The sequence below is a fragment of the Brienomyrus brachyistius genome, chromosome 12 (genome assembly GCF_023856365.1).
Source record: "Brienomyrus brachyistius isolate T26 chromosome 12, BBRACH_0.4, whole genome shotgun sequence".
NCBI classification, from domain to species: Eukaryota; Metazoa; Chordata; class Actinopteri; order Osteoglossiformes; family Mormyridae; genus Brienomyrus; species Brienomyrus brachyistius.
Window position 1 is genome coordinate 22,239,669 of NC_064544.1, and position 18,483 is coordinate 22,258,151.

Here is an 18,483-nt window from a genome sequence, read left to right on the forward strand (position 1 = left end):
ATCAGCTGAGTCCCTCATTAGTGGCATGTGGCTATTAATAAGAAAAGAAAAGTCTGAGAGACCTGATAAAACAGTGGATCAGGTGAAGACAGTCCTTTCATATGGATCACAATTATGCAGCCATAACATGACAAGCAATCACATTGGTATTGCAGATGAGGTACTTGTCACCTACGCCTGTTTGTCCTGTGCAGAGTTATGGGAATCCAGAGCCAATCCCAGTAGCTACGGGTGCAAGGTGGGAAATAGCTCAGGTTGGGGTGCCAACCCATCTCAGGGTGCACACACCATTCACACACATATATACACCTATTGACAGCTGGATTACTGCAGCTCACGTCAGCATGTTTTGGACTGTGGGGGGTGGGGGACCTGAGAACCTAGAAGAACCCCCCCCCCCCCGTCCACACACACACACACACACAATAGCACAGGGAGTTTCAGTTTGGAGAGTAGTTTCAATCATTAACGTGAGGATATTATAATGACCATATACTCCATAAGCTGATATGGGAGATTGATTGGTGGATGGATGGATGGATGGATGGATGGATGGATGGATGGATGGATAATTGAGAACATTGATTTACTGATTTACAGTACTCTGGGGGTAGTCAGACACCTAAACCTAGGGCCAAAATCTTACTTTTAAATATTTTCTTGACATATTAAGCATAATAGTTTTAAGAGATTATCATCCGTCCGTCTTCTAACCACAAATCCTGCTCAGGATTGTATGTTTTTGGGTCCCTGATTTACCGGTGCGAGTCTCATAACACCTGCAGGACACTAGGCCACAGTGAAACCACATACTCGATGGACTGGTAAGGTTACCATGCTTCCTTGTTCATCTGTGGGAATCATGTGACTCCAGGAAATGACCCAAATATTTATGATCTGCATGCTTTCGGTGCTGGTCGCCATGCTAGAGGCCAAAGGAGGTATTTGTCAGCAAACTTTAAATATTGTCACATTGATTAATTTTGAATTTTGCCCCCCAAAATAAGGAAGGTGTCTCCCCTTATTTACAGGCAAAATACAAGCAACAGAAATTAGTTTAATATTCACTTCTTATTTACTGGATTTAATTTATTACTATTGGTACACTTATAGAATCAACCATAGACATAGTGTTTACCCAGGTTCATTTATTTTGTAACAACCTATTTTAAATTTTGTATAATTAACCTGGGATAAAACATGTAATGAACTAAAACAAACAAGTGGATGGGATAAAACAGTTACATTCTTAAAATTGCTAAGGAGATATAGGGAAAAGCATTTAGTATTCTAGCATTTAGAGCATTTAATGCCGTGTTAGTGCATCCAGCAATAACCAGCACCATCTTAAAAGTTTGTGTATTTGAGGCAGACTGCTGAGCAGCGTATCTCACCGTATGAAGAACATCCTAGTCGCCTTCATTGTCGCCGTTATCCTGTCCCTCCACCTGCATGCTCTCTCACTACAGCTCCCGATCGTCCAACTCACCCTGCAGGGTCGTTCACAAGACCCAAGCTGTAAAAGAAAGTACTGTTGTTGTCCTTAATTATGTGACAATTATTTGAATATTTCCTAAAGTATCACCTCTCAGCCGAAGTTTCACTTAGTGAAACAGAAATGTGTCAATATATGATAAACGGAAATCGTGACAATCGACTGCATCCAAATCTAAGTAATACTGATCTCAATACTAACATGATTTTTCAAAGTATAGTTTTCTGATGTCCAGACAGAAAATATCATGTTAACACTTCTGTAGCAGGTATTCACAATCTGTGTAGACCAATGGGCGGAGACAGCAGCATGTCTCTTTACGGTCTAAACCTCTTTTGCAATAGGCTGCCTTCGTCTTCTTTCCAGTTGTGAGAAATCCGCTAGCAAACTTCAGGACGGGAGGGGTGAATGGGAGTGAGATACGGGTGGTCGTACTCAGAAGTCCTGTCTTTGTTTGGACACTCCCGACCGCTATGTTTGTCCTGTCCATTAAGCATTCTGGTGTCAAGGAAAGGCCCATAATTAGAAAAGTCCGAGAGTCAAAAGAGAATCGCTGTTCCCGAGGCTGTTTGAACGTGTTTTAACAGTCATTTAAAGACCTAGCCTGGCTCTTTTTCAAACACCACTTCCAAATGATGGAAATGAGGTTGGCAAAGTTTGCAGAGCTGGCCATAATCTCGATTGAAAGCGAGGACGCGTCACCCCCTCGCACTGTCAGCAAGCAGACCGAGTCCTTTAAACACACCGCTGCGCGTTTCATCTTTTCCGCTTCGAGACTAATTACCATCTAATCATGGAAAATCACTTATGATTATAGGCTATTTATACAGGCCTTCTCTATATACTCAACGTGGTTTACAGATAAATATTCGTTGATGCCATTAGCCTATTTATGTGATTGCATATTAGGCTCGTAACATGATAATGCATATTGTTTAGGCCACTTCACGCACTAGTTTAGCGCTGCGAAACTCAAGTCTCATTTTCTATTGTTCTATACAATACAGACTGTAATGTACGGCATGAGACTCCCCACCACCCCAATATGCAGTGAACGAGCATTGCATGTTACTTGTTAATACAAAACTTTTTTCAATGAACTGGTTCCTTCGCTTGAGCTCAGTGTAACAATGCGCTTGTTAGCAGTTAATAAAATCAGTAATGTCCCCCTCTCATCAAGAGCAGGCCGTCGGATTTGACGCCTGGACGAGTCTTCGTTTTCTCCATTTTCTGCCAACACGGCAGATGTTAAAGAAACACTGTCAACAAGGCTCTACTTTCAAAGTCATCAGCGAGAGGAGGAGCGGCTGACCAGCCTGTTGACTTTAGTACACCCCACATGCCTCCTAATACACCCCCACGGAATTTAGCGTGCAGTTTAAGGATTATTTCAATTCAATAATAATAACAAAAAACTTGGTGCAAGCGCGTATGGAAAATTTACGGATGGATGGACTACTGTGAAACGAATCCATATATACGTGTAAAGTACATTACATTTCACGTGTAGTTCTACGCTTCTCTGTGTTGTATAAATGGATGATTGACGGACAGGTTTTATATTATCCTGTCTAAAATAATAGCCTACTATAGTCTGTGTCACTTTAAGGCTAATATAATGATGAAATACAAAAATGTGTTTTTCCGTGTTAGTAACCTATTGCATGAAACAAGTGAATAAAACAACCTCGTATTAAATGTTCTAAGTATTTGTTGTACTTTTGTAATTTGTATCTAGTTTTTGTCTACTTAAAATAGACCCATATTATAAATTCGCTCTTACAGTTTTTAGTGTATCATCCCATAGTGACCGAGTTTATTTGTTCCGCTGTTTGAATAGCATCTGCCGGCTTGCTTTGAGATTTAGGGCACGATATTACATAATTGCGCAACATCAAGGTTCCCTCAGCGGTAATGATTGCTTTTGGAGTTAAGATCCTTTCAAGAATTTGTACAAACCTCTCCCTCTGCCCCTATAGCCTTTCTGCGTCTTAGCTTCCTCCAGTAACTTGTCATGGAAAGGGCCATTAGAACATTGACAAGCCCAGCGTGTCACTAGTCAATCAATTAATTGGATCCCTTGTTGGGCCGGTCGTTTTCCTCATCGGCTACTTAGGAAGACAAAGGCGCAGCGGGGGTGGTTTGACACCTCTGAACTGAGTCTGGGTATAAAATGGGGCACCGGTCTTGGCAGAGAACTAGTCTAAGTTTCCTTGCAGTGGGCGAACACCTGAAATCCTTCAGAAAATACGCCTCTTTCTGAAGACTTTTGTGACGCATTTGAAGACATGGAAATCTCCGCCAGCGCCTTTGGAAATTACGGCTACAGCTGGCGCCCGTACGGCACCATCTATCCAGACTGCGCCAGCAGACAGTGCGCTGCCCCCACCAAGCCAAACAACGGGAAATCCTTCACCATCGACGCTATCCTTGGGAAGCCTGAGCAACCCGCAAATGGACAGGCGAACCCCTTGCGCAGCGGAGGATACCCGCCTGTTGCTTCTCCTTTGGCGCATCAAGGACAGATGTGTTCACCGCTGGCACAATACGTCTACACGCCGCACATCGTGCACTCTCAGCCCGGCTATCCTGCTTACTGCTCGCCATTCCAATACCAAGCTTTTCGTGGAAGTCTTTACGCCCAAGGTATACATGTTATCTTGATTATTTTCTCTTTTTTCACTTCACCGGAAATACTGTCCCATTATTATTAACTTAGTGAATCATAACACCATTCGTATAAACTGGATGATTTTCTATTCTCTCCTCAGAAACCCCATCAAAGAACAGCCTGCAGCCCCTTAAGCACAGAGGAGGGAAGTCGAAAAGGATGCGTACCAGCTTTACCAACGAGCAGCTCTCCCGTCTGGAGAAGGAGTTCGCCCGTCAGCAGTACATGGTGGGATCGGAAAGATTCGTTCTAGCCTCATCGCTGCAGCTTACCGAGGCTCAGGTAAACATCTTGATATTATGTTTTGCAAACACTTAGAATCTCTTTAATATAGGTGTGTGAAATGGCTTTAGGGATAAATGTTTTTAAATTGCATGAACGTTTGATGTTGAATTGGAAAAGGTTAACCCGTTTATAAATCTGATGTTTATGACATTTGTTTCCGTTGCAGGTTAAAGTCTGGTTTCAAAACAGACGCATCAAGTTCCGGAAGCAGAGTTTGGATCAGCAGCATGCGAAACTTGCCAAGCTGGGTCTGGCGGCCCCGCAGAGCAGCAAGAGCTCCCGAAGTCGTGAGGAAGAGGGTGAAGAAGATGAAGAAGAAGTCAGATTATCTGAGGAATCTGACGTGGACATTGAGGGGTCTGATCAATGAAGCAGCCCATATAGACCTTTAAACTCCCTTAACTGAATACGAACAACTGTATATAGACTATCGTACATAATTGTACATAATGTATAGTAACCTATTTCTATTTGTATGCATATTTAAAATAAATATATATATTTTCACCAAATTAAATCGTTTCTGTCGTTGTAATTGTACTTAAAACGCCAATCAATTGTACAGGCAAATATACTTTTACGTTCAAAGTGGGGGCAATAGAATTTCATCGGCGGAATAATACCTGTGCTGCGCAGGCGCGTACGGCTAATACGACATCCAAGCATTATTTATGGAAGTGGGCCTATAATTCATGTGACCAAACGTCCTATAATTTCGATGAGGATTTTAATGATAGTGATTAGTACTGATGCTTCCTGTCTCATCTTAAACAAACCAACATTTATAATGAGTGGTTCTAATTAGCCTAAGTATTATTCACAGTTTTTGCAGTTAAAATATTCCATCGGGAAATAACGAAAAATGTCTCTGATTAAAATGCCATGGTACTGTGAGCAACAATGAACAAATATTTCGCCTTTAATAATATGTCAGGTCTGTCCCGTAATTTACAGAAGATTTTATTTAAATAAAAAGCGAAAGTTAGGCGATGTGTATTCGATAAAAGCATTTGGTCTGTAATAAAGTCAAACAGGTCAAAAAAAGGAAGTGAACATTTTGCCCATCCAGACTATTATATAAATTAGAAAAAATGGTAGCCCTTTGTCGGACAAATGCTACTGTAGCTTAAGAGAATTTTTCTATTAAAGCAAGACATTACCACGACTTGCACAATGACATAATTTTGGAAAAAATGGTACTTTGAGATGTCAGCCATTTCCGATAAAAAAATCATGAAATAGGATTAGTATAGGCTACTTTTTCTTCGTTCTGCGTTATTTTTTCACATTAACCATCCATCCATTTCTATCCGCTATTTTATTTTGATGATTCCTGCAGTTACAATAGGCCTACCTACTAAAAAAAAACGAAGACGATTTTTTTGTTAACACTAATCATCACTAAAGCATAATGGGTGAGAGTTTAGTGATTACTGAAAAAGCTGACACTGGTTGGATCAGGACTATGCTATCAATTAGCTGATTTAATAATTAACGAACAACTTGGCCTTGCTTCAAAGGCTTCAGACTTATTTCTACTTACATGTTACGGTAATCTATTTCCCGATTACAGTAGACGATAATGCTTGGGAAGATGACTGTTTTCCTAGATTTGACTTTTACCCTCCCCGTCCTAATAAATAGAATAAAATTTGTATACGTACAATCCCAAACAAGATCGATCATCAAGTTTTAATATGTTCCACCATGCGATTATAATTTGTTATTATTTGACAATAAATCCACTTAAACGTTCCTTTGAAGAAAGAAACGGTAACAAAAGTTAGGAAAACAATCTCATGCGCCTCAACACAGCAGTACTAATCCGATTTAGTCCCTGATTCGCCTCATTAACCCGAACAGTGGACCCATCTCTTACCCGACAGAGCACAGTCTTTCGGGGTTGCGTTACTTTCGGGGGATAATACAATCGATACCGGAAGGTAAGTCACGGTTCTGCAATCTGCAGTCTTACAGCAATGTAATTATCCATTAATACATTTTTTTTATTTTTGCTGTTTGTCTTTTATTAGGCACCTAACTTAAAAGTCACAGACAAATATTTAACAGAGAAACAATTAACTCATGATCGTAATGCAAACTTTCATTAAGATTTTTATGTTTCAGTTGAATTTGTAAAAAATGCTCACTCAGTCTTTCTACTTATAGTTAGGCCTGTTGTTTCAGTGTTGCAGGTTATTTTTTTACCAGCATTCTTCTGGCTATTTGTTTGATTACTTCTCATACAACAAACTCGTTGTTATGATGTTAAAACTAAAATTCGTTCTTGCTTTTATTACAACTAAAATGGCTGACACCCTTTTTGCAAGAGTCCCACAAAACTTAGATACAAATGTGGTAGTTTATAGATATCACTTTATGTATCACTTTATGGAATCACTTTATGTAATTACTTTATATATTATTTTATGGAATTACTTTATGGAATCACTTCATGAAAAGTTCTAGAAAATCTTGAACAGGCAGAGATTCATTTATTATTTAATTGACTATCTACACCCAGATTTCTGTTATCTTTCTATCCAGGTTCCAAAGTGAAACACTGTTTAAAGCAGGGATATGCACAGGCTGAAACCATTTACATTAACATTTATTTCTTGAGCAAATGCTTTAGTCCAAAGCGATGTGCAATTGAGAATGAAGGGTCAGCTAGTGCCAGGAGAAGCTGAGGCTAAGGGCTGTGCTCAAGGACACAACAGTACAATCACTCTGCTAATGAACGACCTTCCGATCGTGACCACAGGACCTAACAAAACTGAACAAAGTGCGGCAGCCTGAGACAGCAGATGTACTATGTCTGTGGAATAAAAGACAACGAGATGTCTGAAACAATCACCTGCACTTGTATAGCGTTTGAAGTTTAAAGGATGATTACTGGTCGAACAGCATGATATATCCCTCCACCAAAAGCCCCTGGCTTAGACCACTGGTGGCAGTGTTGCTCTGGGCTACCATGGATAATCTGGGATACCCTGAGCCAGAGACGCCCGGCCGAGCAGCAGCGTATAATGTGGTTACAGTGGCCATCCGTGTGTCTCTGCCCACTCGGTCTGTAGGGACCGCCCACTCCGGGTTCAGTGCTGATCTGATCTCTGTGCAGGAAAAGCTGGGATCTCTGCTAACATATTAAAAGCTAATGTCCTTTTCCAGCAACAATGTGCCACCTGGGGACTTGGCAGACGGGGGCTGAATGGGGGGGGATTGGCGGAAGGAGATTCAAGGACTAAGAACATGTGAGTCCATCTGATATCAGTAGGAGAAGCGAAGAGAGGGGCATCCCGCCTGTCAGTGGAAACAGCAATGGCAGAGAGCCCCAGGGCTACGATCAGCAGGGGAATCTGCCAGAGGTCCTGCAGAGAGCCCAGCAGCATCTCAATAACATCACAGTTTCCATCAATTTACAAGAAAAAGATTAACTTTTCATCACCTCACCATATAATTTGAGGAGGATCCGATGCTGTAGCATTCCCAGCTACTTCATTCATTCAGTTTTGAGAATAATTATTTTCTCTTTGAAAAGGTGGATTACAATAATCCTATTATAATTATTGTGTTATAAAGTACAACTAAGGACAGAGACAGGGACATGGAATAAGACACCAAGTAAAATGGGACTATTTGACCTCAAAGACATATTTACATAATTATTCAATCTTAAAAGGAATGGCTGGGGGAAATCCACATGGTTTTATCCAGAAAGAGGCTGCATGCATGTATGGCCAAAACAATCAAATTATAATAAGCAAATGAAATCTATGGGGTCGCATGGTGGTGATTAGTACTGTCGCCTCACACCTCTGTGCCCAGGGTTTGAGTCTTCACTATGGTTCCACGTTCTCCCCGTGTCATTGTGGGGTTTCCTCCGGGTATGCCGGTTTCCCCCCACAGTCCAAAGACATGCTGAGGTTAATTGGAGTTACCAAATTGCCCAGGTGTGAATGTGTGAGTGAGTGATGTGTGAGTGTGCCCTGCCATAGATTGGTGCCCTGTCCTGGGTTGTTCCCTGCCTTGCTCCTGTAGCCCCCAGGACAGGCTCCAGGTGCCCCGTGACCTTGAATAGGGAAAGTGGTTACAGAAAATGGACGGAAGTAAAGGGAGCCTGAAATACATAGGAATGGTATCAAAATCACTTATTTCTCAAGAAGAGGGAAACAGCCAAATGTTTGCCTGTCTCCACTATTGTTTAGCTGGGTAATTAAAACAGAGGCTTTGGGTTTTAGTACAAGGGATGCAGCAAACCCCCTTCAGAGGGCAACTCTGATGTGATCAGCCTGGCTTTTCCCCGGCCAACCATAATCCCATTGTAGAGTGGAGCCATGTACCCTGCAGGCTTGTGGGAAGAGGCTGGGAACACAGGGGGCGCGTCCAGGGCCACCCCAATTAGTAAGAGGGAAGCAGATACTGAGTCTCCATCAGCTTAACCCTGCCTATGAATTAGGCTGCACCATAATCACATTGGGCCAGCGTTACATCTTCATTAGTCAGCCATGTCGCAGGAATGCCTAGCTTTGATCACCGTCACTAATGCAGCCGGTGTGCAGTCTGCAGACACATCAGGATAAGGGCATGGCTCCAGCTGTATCTGGAACGGATAGGTACAGAACTCATTGTGGAGACGGAGAATCCTGGAGGACTGAGTCAGCTTCTTAGGGGCATGATTATGACACTGTCAGTATTTCAGCCAAATACAACTCATTGCGGAAGTGTAAAAGTGCGTTGAGGTTTGTTTAGTAATATTGCATGTTTAAGTTCTCTTATTCACGTCGTATTTTTTTGGGGAAGGGGGCGGGCATAATTACCCTCATTAATATTAATGCACTTAATATTTGCAGGGTGAAAAAGTTGCCGTTCAAAGGCGAAATTAGGAATAGTTCACACGAAAAAATGGTTTTGAGATAAGTACTACTCACTATTAATATAGTCTATTGTGCGTACAGTCATCACAATGCACATATGAATTTGGATGCAATAGTTCAAATCCATTTTCAGTTTTTACCATTTTTACTTTTTATTCATTCTTGTGTGTGTGTGTGTGTGTGTGTGTGTGTGTGTGTGTGTGTGTGTGTGTGTGTGTGGCGGGGGGACATACACCCTTCATGTTATGACTTCTTTGTAATCTCACATCTTTCTCGATGTGTCGCATATCAGGATTTAGAAAGTCAAGGGATCGATTGATCAACGTATCAATGGCGCGATAACTGTTCTGAAGTAATTATATATCAGAACACTTACCACTTATTGCAGTTTAAGAATTTTAAATACAGAATGATACACGTTTTTCTTCTTTCTAGTGTAAACGCAACCGCTCATTTAAAAAACCCCAACTAACATTCGTCAGAGACAATTTGACGAACTATTTAAAAATCGAGGCGATCATATTCTAAATAGATTTTTAGGAGTAGCCTAGTTTTCACGTCAGCTTGCCTACAGGTGGAAATACAATTTTAAACTTCTACAGAAGACACTTCCGCTACAATCTTCTTCAACTTTTGGGAGAAAAAGAGCGTAAATTCTGCCTCGTATCAAATGGAAATTGGGGCCCGGGGTGCGATCAGAGAGGTTAGGTGTGAGAATTCACATGGAGCTAACATGTTTAAAAACTGCATGTGGTCCAACGGTAGCTGTTGGGCAATCCAGCAGGAAAAATGTGGGTCATTTTGTCTTGGGATTTTTTAGGGTAGGCTATTGTAAAATTCCCCTGGTGCATTTTGTTTGTGGTCCATGGGCGCGCAGTTCATCTAATAGTCATTAACATCCATTAGAATCGTTTGAAGTGGTGGAACTCCTTTGTCCCTTTGCAAAAGGTTTAATATGAAATACAATGACTTCTGACGCCAGGACAAGATGAGTAAAACGAGCCTGACAGAGGCCACCGTGTGGAATAGCCCCTCAATGGTAATGGAGAATTCCAATCAATTCGTTTTAACGCGTTTTTCAGGAAATAGGATGGTTCCTGTTGCCTCGGGAATTCAAAAGGGACCTGATAGTTTATTTGAAGGACCCATACGAGCCAAGTGCCATCTGTAAACAGAAGTTTTAAGGGGGATTTTCAAGTGGAGGATCTGTAGCGGAGTTGCAGTTTTCGCTGTTTACTTCTCCACAACAAGTCACATCTGCCGTCTCATACATTCACAAATCACATAGGAAATGGTCCAAAGATCTTAGTAAACTAACCCAAAATATGCCAGCCCAACGTCAAAATCACTCCGCTGACGTGATGAGAGAAAAGGATTTAAACTTCGCGATGTGATGGTGAGGTGATGGTGAGAAGTCCCTCATTCTCACACGACTGGCGTGAAAACAGGAAAGTGCTACTTTTACCATCTCATTCTGACGGGGTGAAAACTTCCAGGTTTTTAAGCGAAAAGGATTAGCTGAACACACTTACGTCCCGAGAAACAAAATAGTCAATTAGTTTATTTATGAATGTCACCCGAACGTTACCCATAAAACTGCATCTTCACCTGTCTCAGCCCGCAGGATGATTTTATTTTCATTGTACTTTCTGGTTAGTTTTTGGGAAGCGGATGAAAAATAAAATCGTATGGTTATGTAACAAAGGATATTCGTAATTAATTGATATACCACAGCAATTACTAACAACCCATTAAAGAGCATTTTATCGTATTATGTCTTAAGTAGCCTACGAAATCATTCACATGCTTTAAGTATAAATAGAATGTATGAAACATTTGAGTTTCATATTGTAGCCGCATATTGAGCATTAATATTGCTGGTTCCCATAAAAAGAAAAAAAGACAAACGGGCTGAACTGGTTTTAAGGATTTTCTTTTACACGAGACAAACAAAAGAGAAAAAACGTTCAGTATAGTTCAGTATAATTGTTAAGTATAATTTGATATATATTTTTCCGTTTCATACGCATCAGTCGAAATGGTAATTTGTAAGTAGATTATAAAGAATTTGCCGCAACATTTTGAATTAATCCTGCTCGACGGAAACACCGGCACACATCTGATGCTCCATTTAAATTGCATAGTTAAATGCAATTTGTTCTTTATGTTTGGGTGGCGGGGGGGGGGGGGGGGGGGGGGGCACAGCGAATCTGTTGTGCGAATTGACGTTGCGCTTCACACACAGTGTTACTTGTAGCCTACTTTCTATTTACATTAATCAAAAGAGCCACTATTAACGCTTCCGATAATGTACCACCAAATGTGATGAATTCATTCATTCATTATTGTTTTTATTAAGCATATTATTATTATTATTATTATTATTATTATTATTATTATTATTATTATCAGCAACAACAAAACAACAACAATAATAGTAGTAATAATAATAACAACGAAGTAGTAGTATTCACGCAAATATTAAAGTATCAGATGCTATTGCTTATGCTACATTAATAACAGCAGATGTCTGCAGCCAGTGGCGCTGCTAAGGCTTACCGTTAAGGGCATGAGCCCCAGTTCTTTTCAGTAGTATATTTAGCCGAATATTTTTGTATCAGAAAGTTAATTTTGTGTCATCCAGTTATAGTACATATTATTTAAGTGCTGCAGAGCGGAACCGTATAGATATCAAGAGTATTACAGCACACAGGCCTATTTTATGCCGAGGAGCTCAGGCGACACAACCTATATATGACAGCCAAAGAACAAGCCTGCCTTGTCGGATATTAAACGAAGACGATGTTTCTCCATCCTAGTCATGCCTTTCCCGTTTTATTTCTTTCCTCGCTAAATGTCGATAATTTATAAGCACAGAGACAATATTTTAAAAACACTAATCTTTGAATTATGAGGTATCGGTTATGTCTATATAAGTCCAATTTAATAAGCAAAAATGGGCAAAATTAGCCTGGATTGATTTTTAAACATGTTGATATATACTGCCGGAGCTCAGAAGTGTGTGTTGCGTGAGTATATTTTACGGTGGTTTTTTAAAGTTCCTCAGGCTCTGCCGATCACACAGTGATGGAAACAAGATGCTTTTGTAATTCACATTAGTAGGATTAGGGTTAGTTAGAAGATCAGAAGAATGGAACTTTTACAGTAAAATCATTTCAACCACAGTAAAGCAGTTATTGCGATAACTGTCATGATTTAGTTGATCACAATTGAATTGTGAAATTACAAATAAATATACTTGAAAGGTGAAATGTCCAGAAGTGAATCATACAACTTATACATTTCACAGTAGACAGAGTGTGTTATTTTGATGCTTTAATACGTTGATTTAATGGAGGGAAATAAAAGTGAACATTGTGAAGCAGAGCTGGAACGAGCAGGAGGGTTAGGGTTGTGGGGGTTAAGGTTGTTATAGTTAGCGTTAGCATTTTTCCCATAGAAGTGAATGAGTGGCCCCCATAAGGATAGCTATACCCAACTGTGTGTGTGTGTGTGTGTGTGTGTGTGTGTGTGTGTGTGTGTGTGTGTGTGTGGCCATATATATATTGCATTGTAGGGACCAAATATCCCTACAATGTGACAAAACTCTGTTAGCTTGAGATTGTGGGGGCAAAATTTATCTTATAAATCTCTGTGAAAGCAATAAAAAGATTAAAAATGTCAAAAGTATTTTGCTTGGTTACTAATGGCTGTTATAACCATGGTTGTTTGTTTAAGGGTATGGTTGTTTAAGGGTTATGGCCATAAAAATGAATGGGGAGTCCCCACACAGATATGAATGCAATCATATGTGTGAGTGACTGAGAGAGAGAGACAAGGAGAGACTAATGTTTACAATTTTATTATTGATATGGTACTTGTAAGTGGTATAGACTGTAAATATTCTTTTCAAAATGGTTCGATATGGGATTTGTAGATCTATCTCGGACTCCAGTACAAGGGTCAGAGAAAAGCCCTAGATATTATGGGATGTGCCCCAAATGTTTTTAGAAGCTAGAAATGCCTTGGACTGCAACTAACATTATAACATTATTATAAAAAGGCAGTGTTAATTCATTTAAACGGATTACGAACCTATTAATCACCACTTATTGCCCAATAAAAAGCTAGTGCCTCTTGTTCACTTTCTAATATTGAATTTTTATGGCTCTCAGGGGTGTCAGTGAAGAGCATGAACATTAATTCTTAAAAGAGAAACCCTTTTAGCTTCAAATGTCAGCTTAAATTTTAGCGTAAGCAGCGCAGCATCTTTCACGTTAACGGTGCATCATCAAAGCCCAGCAAGTTTGGCCACCGCTGCACAGGCTGTGCCTAGTAGCCCTCAGAGGGGAGATACAAGACTGATTCCTGCTCATCCCCTTCCCCCGACCGCCCATCTGAACAGGTCCTGAGGGGCCAGGGAGCGGCTCCCACGAAGTGAGGTGCCCAGGAGACCATCGGGCCAGCTGTCATCACAGGCGCCTAGCCCAGCTTTCTGTTTGCACACATTTCCCCAGGTGTTGGGTCATTCTTAGCTGTGCAAACAGGAAGCGTGTGAAGGTCCACACAGCCATAGCAGTCCCCCTCAGCACCGACATACTGCCCGCACCTGACAGACACTGATGGATCTAGAAGCTCATGCCAGATAATAAAAACTGTCCAGTCGGAGGAGAAGCAAGAGCATCACTAGAGATTTTGTAGCCCCATGAAAACATGTCATTGGGGCCAACAACCGAGTAATGTTCCAAGTTTTTTAGGGCTCCAGGAATCATCCTAACTCCCCCCCCCTTGTGGTGCTCCTGAGGGGAGGTAAGTGACATTCCTAATGGACAATCCATAAATTTGGCTTAAATTACTTGGCTAAGGAAAACAAAATGCTTTGTGAAGTCCTTAATCTCCATATTTGTTGACTGTTTTTGCTTTCCCTGTAGATCTGAAGAGTAAACCCCAATTACACACCGTTTTCCACTTGCCTGTGTAATGCTAGACTAGATAAATCACATTTTCACTAATGATGATGTTTGTTTTAGTGATTCTTTTAAAATAATTTGATATACAAGTTACAGTCGCTCCTCCACTTACAAACAAAGAGGACTGTAAGTCCAAATTGTGTTCCTTGGGCTCATGGGCATCGTTAGGCCTATTTAGGGTGGGCGTCAGCCCCCCCCCCCCCCCCCAAAAAAAAAAATATGATCCCAAGCCCTCCCTAAAAATATTTATCATACTATTTTTAAATTTTATATCCGTACATTTCGTACAAGGTATCACTGAGAGCAGGTACGCACTTAACAAATAGAAGCAAGACTACGAATTGAAATTAACAATAATATTGTAAGACCAGCTATCATTATTTAATTAAAATGATGTACTGACTGTTTAAGCTGCTATAGGTAGACGCGGGCATTAGGACCCAGGCGGAAGCTACATGTCGCTGCTTGTTAGCGAATAGCAACATTTATCCGCAGTTCAACAGAAAGAAGCGGCCAGATAATTATTAATTGTAAGACTAAATCCTCATTTGGGAAACTAAATCTTTGAGAAATATTCATGCTTCTTTTGTTCTGTCAGATTTTACTAGGAAATAAATTACCAGTGAATAAACTAATGATTGTACCACATCATTATGTTATCTTCTGTTCTGTGTTGGTAGTCTGTCTTCAGTTGCATAGAGAAATGGTTAATCAGTGGTAAAAACAAGCAAAAAGAAAGAGGAGTTGTGAAACTACATATTATATTATGTTTTACATTTAATATTATTAAATGCATTGTTGGATGTATTTGCTGGCATATTTTTAATAACAGAACGCCAACATGTAGGCTGTTAAAAAAATCTCATGGACTCATTTAGACTGTAATTAAAAAAAAAAAAAAAGATATACATCCTAAAGACTAAGGAGACCAAAGACAGAGAATCTTCCAGAGAAGCATGTGAAATAACGTGAACCAGATAACAGCATAATTTCTGTACATGAAATAATAAAATTAAAGAAGCCTGTTTAGGTTTGGTGAAAAATGTTCAACCCTCTATACGCACTAATTCGTTCTTACAACCCTGGGGGCTACACGCCCCATGTCTTCCAATCAGAGTGACGTCACTGCTCCCGTTTCCTGTCCGCAACATCATTTTTTTTCTGCGCGCCAGTTCCGCCCAGTACGACTTCTGGCCTCTACTCCCACCGCGCAGCGTAGTGTGCGTACTCCCAGCACCCTAGTTCGTTATACTTGCGTATCCCCTTAAAATGATGCTGAATAACGACTTACGAACATTTCAAGTTACGAGCGGCCGTTCGGAACGTAACTCATTCGTAAGTAGAGGAGCGTCCGTACACAGATATGGGAGAATTCAGTGACAAACTCATTTAATGACTTTGTGTAATTAAAATCAAAGGAATATCTGTGATTGGAATCTTATCGAGGCTTAGTTATCATTGTTTTAAAACGAAATGTTCTTTGTTGAACGCCGTTTCAAACTAAGTTGTTCAAATATTAATAAGACAATACCGCAATAAAAATAGCGCATTGAATATGGACAGTTTTCCATGACAGGTATAGCAAGCAAAATAATATTATACTTATTCCCCAAGGTTTCTTCCTTCTAGGGAGTTTTTCCTTGCCACTGCAGGATCTGGCTTGCTCCCCCGGGGGGGGGGGGGGGGGGGGGCTTTAAAGCGCTGTAAAGTGCTTTGAGACAAATGTAATATCGTGAAAACGCGCTATACAATTTTTTAAAAAGAAGACAGGAGGCAAGAGTTAAGCGGGAAGTTATGTTCTCTTAAGATTAGTTTTGCTTCCTTTTACTTGCATAGCAGACTAGACGTTTACGTGAAGTTGTTCTGGTTGTGTACATTATCCAAATGCACCACTTGCCTGCTTATAATAACGTTTCGCTTGGGCTGCAATGAGAAGTAGATACCGTGTGCTTGATTTTGTGGGAGTTTTTGATTGACATGTATGTAATACAGCTCACGGATGGACTGTTATCAGCTGTAATACTGTAATGCCACATAGGTTGTTCTGGACAAATAACTATTCAACAAGCTAGCCTTAGAAATTCTGCATGTCTTGTATTTACCCAATCAGTACATATCTTTGTGCAATAGCTACACCGATAACACCACATCGTTAGGTCTATATGTAGCTAATTTCCATTTGGTTTACGCCTATAATCAGAAAAAGACTGACTCACAGAATTAATAACTACTTGTATTTCTATTACCGTAAATTAAATTATATTTAAGTTTTACTGGAACTATGGCGACATCGTGTGGACAGTTTAAGTATTGTCAAAAACAACGAACATACTTATAAAAGCGACCACGGCGCCGCTAGAGATTTTGGAAGACATGAAATCACATCATATTGGGCCCTCAATCTAGAGCAATCGAATTATGTACAAGATTTTTTTTAATCATCCTAATTACCGTGCATTAGTTACGTACTGCCACATGTTCGTTAATCACTAATTATTCTATACTGTTTGTTCATGATTTGTACTTGAATAATAACTGAGTTACTAAGTTACTTGTGCCCTGAAGTGAAGTGATATTCGTATCAAACCATGATATGTAATACCAAATGAATACCAAAAATTATATGTAATATAATACACATAATATACAATATTATCAGAGCAAATTACGTCTAAAATAATATTTTAACTCGCATTAATTTAAAAACCATACATTAAAAGCACAACTGCTTATTAGCCTTTTTTTGAGGATAAAAGAGGGTTTTTTTTTACTCTTATTTGACTATCCCTGCCGCCCCCTGGAGGATGGGCTCCCCCTTTGAGTCTGGTCCCTCCCAAGGTTTCTTCCTTCTTGGGAGTTTTTCCTTGCCACTGTCGCCTTTGGCTTACTCACTGGGGGCTTTGGGCGAGGATACTGTAAAGCGCTTTGAGACAATGTAATGTTGTGATAATGCGCTATATAAAAGTAAATTTGTTGTTGTTGTAATTCAGTTCCCTGGCTGTACCTAGATAATTCAGTTAAATTGTATATGTCGGGTGGCAGAAAAGGCAAGCAAAGGTGGATGCAAATGCGAAAAAGCACTATGCATGGTGTCGGAGCTGTTATGATGTGGAAATTGCTATTAATCCTACACCCCTACCATTACCGTAAATGGGCTTTGTTACTTAGTGTTTTGTTTACTATATAGGCACAGTACTCAGAATTGTCTAGTATGATCTTTTGAAATATTATATTCTTGAACAGGGCTTGTCAATCCTGTAGAGAACACAAGTGGCTGCCTAGAGCTCCAACTTCTGAAGGATGCTTATGGGAGCCAATTTCATGGGCTGAGACAAAATGGACTTGGCTGGCCCTTGAAGTACTCACATCCTCTGCAGTGCTGGGACAGAACAGCTAAGTAATATATGGGAAGGGAGAAGGTATCAAGAATGCTTTAGTCACCAAAAAAAAAAATACACACATATAAACAACATTGTAAGTGAAGTGGGCCGTCACACGATTACTCACGATTAATGTGGCTGAGACGCAGTTGGCAACGAAGCTTGCCATATTCGAAAATTAAAACCTCTATCCATATTCCAGGCATTAATTCTGGTCAGAGTCGTGGGGGATAATTAACCCCGATGTGTTAATATGTTACACACCCTCAAAAGGCAGTGTAGTGGAAAAACACTGACTATTAGTTTAAAAAGTATTTTATTTGAGCAATAATTAGTTGTGTCTGGGTAACTCATTATCAGATTTATTGTTCCGGTCACCGAGTAATGTTACTCATTAAAAGGGCCACAATGAAGATTAAAGAAACACATATGCACTGAAAAGTAGGACAATTACAAATATAAATGTCCGTCTAGAAACAAGAAAACAACAGTTTCGATTACCTATACCGTTTTTTTTAATTATCTGGGCCCGGTTTATCGAAGCTTTTTAATACTACGTCGTTCATAAGTTCTATCTTTTAACATAGAACTGTACATCCATCAAGCGTCCTTAGGCATGTAGTCCAAATTTTTGTTGTTTTTAGTCTTGCCTTTTTTCTGGGGTGGAATGGCGGCGCAGGGCTATAGCACGTTGCTTCACACCTCTTGGACCAGGGTGCAGTGTTCATGTCGTCCCCGTGTGTTAAAGTGAAGTGGAGTTAGCAAAGGAATTCTGTCGTTTTCTTTTGGAAAGCTGATCAGTACT

At 40.2% G+C, this 18,483-nt stretch overlaps 1 protein-coding gene across 1 annotated transcript; it reads left to right on the forward strand.

Annotated features, from left to right (window-relative positions):
- Nucleotides 1-3,783: 3,783 nt before the first annotated feature.
- Nucleotides 3,784-4,831, forward strand: noto (notochord homeobox). Its single transcript, XM_048971683.1, has 3 exons — nt 3,784-4,141; nt 4,267-4,448; nt 4,618-4,831. Exons 1-3 carry the CDS (start codon nt 3,784-3,786, stop codon nt 4,819-4,821), a joined length of 744 nt encoding a protein of 247 aa, XP_048827640.1. The 3' UTR covers nt 4,822-4,831.
- The last annotated feature ends 13,652 nt before the right edge of the window (nt 4,832-18,483 follow it).

Bases quoted from the DNA above. Each gene is read 5' to 3' on its own strand.
- noto (XM_048971683.1), top strand. From the start codon at position 3,784: ATGGAAATCTCCGCCAGCGCCTTTGGAAATTACGGCTACAGCTGGCGC. The intron at 4,142-4,266 runs GTATACATGTTA...TTCTCTCCTCAG, and splicing joins TGGAAGTCTTTACGCCCAAG to AAACCCCATCAAAGAACAGC. The intron at 4,449-4,617 runs GTAAACATCTTG...TTTCCGTTGCAG, and splicing joins TGCAGCTTACCGAGGCTCAG to GTTAAAGTCTGGTTTCAAAA.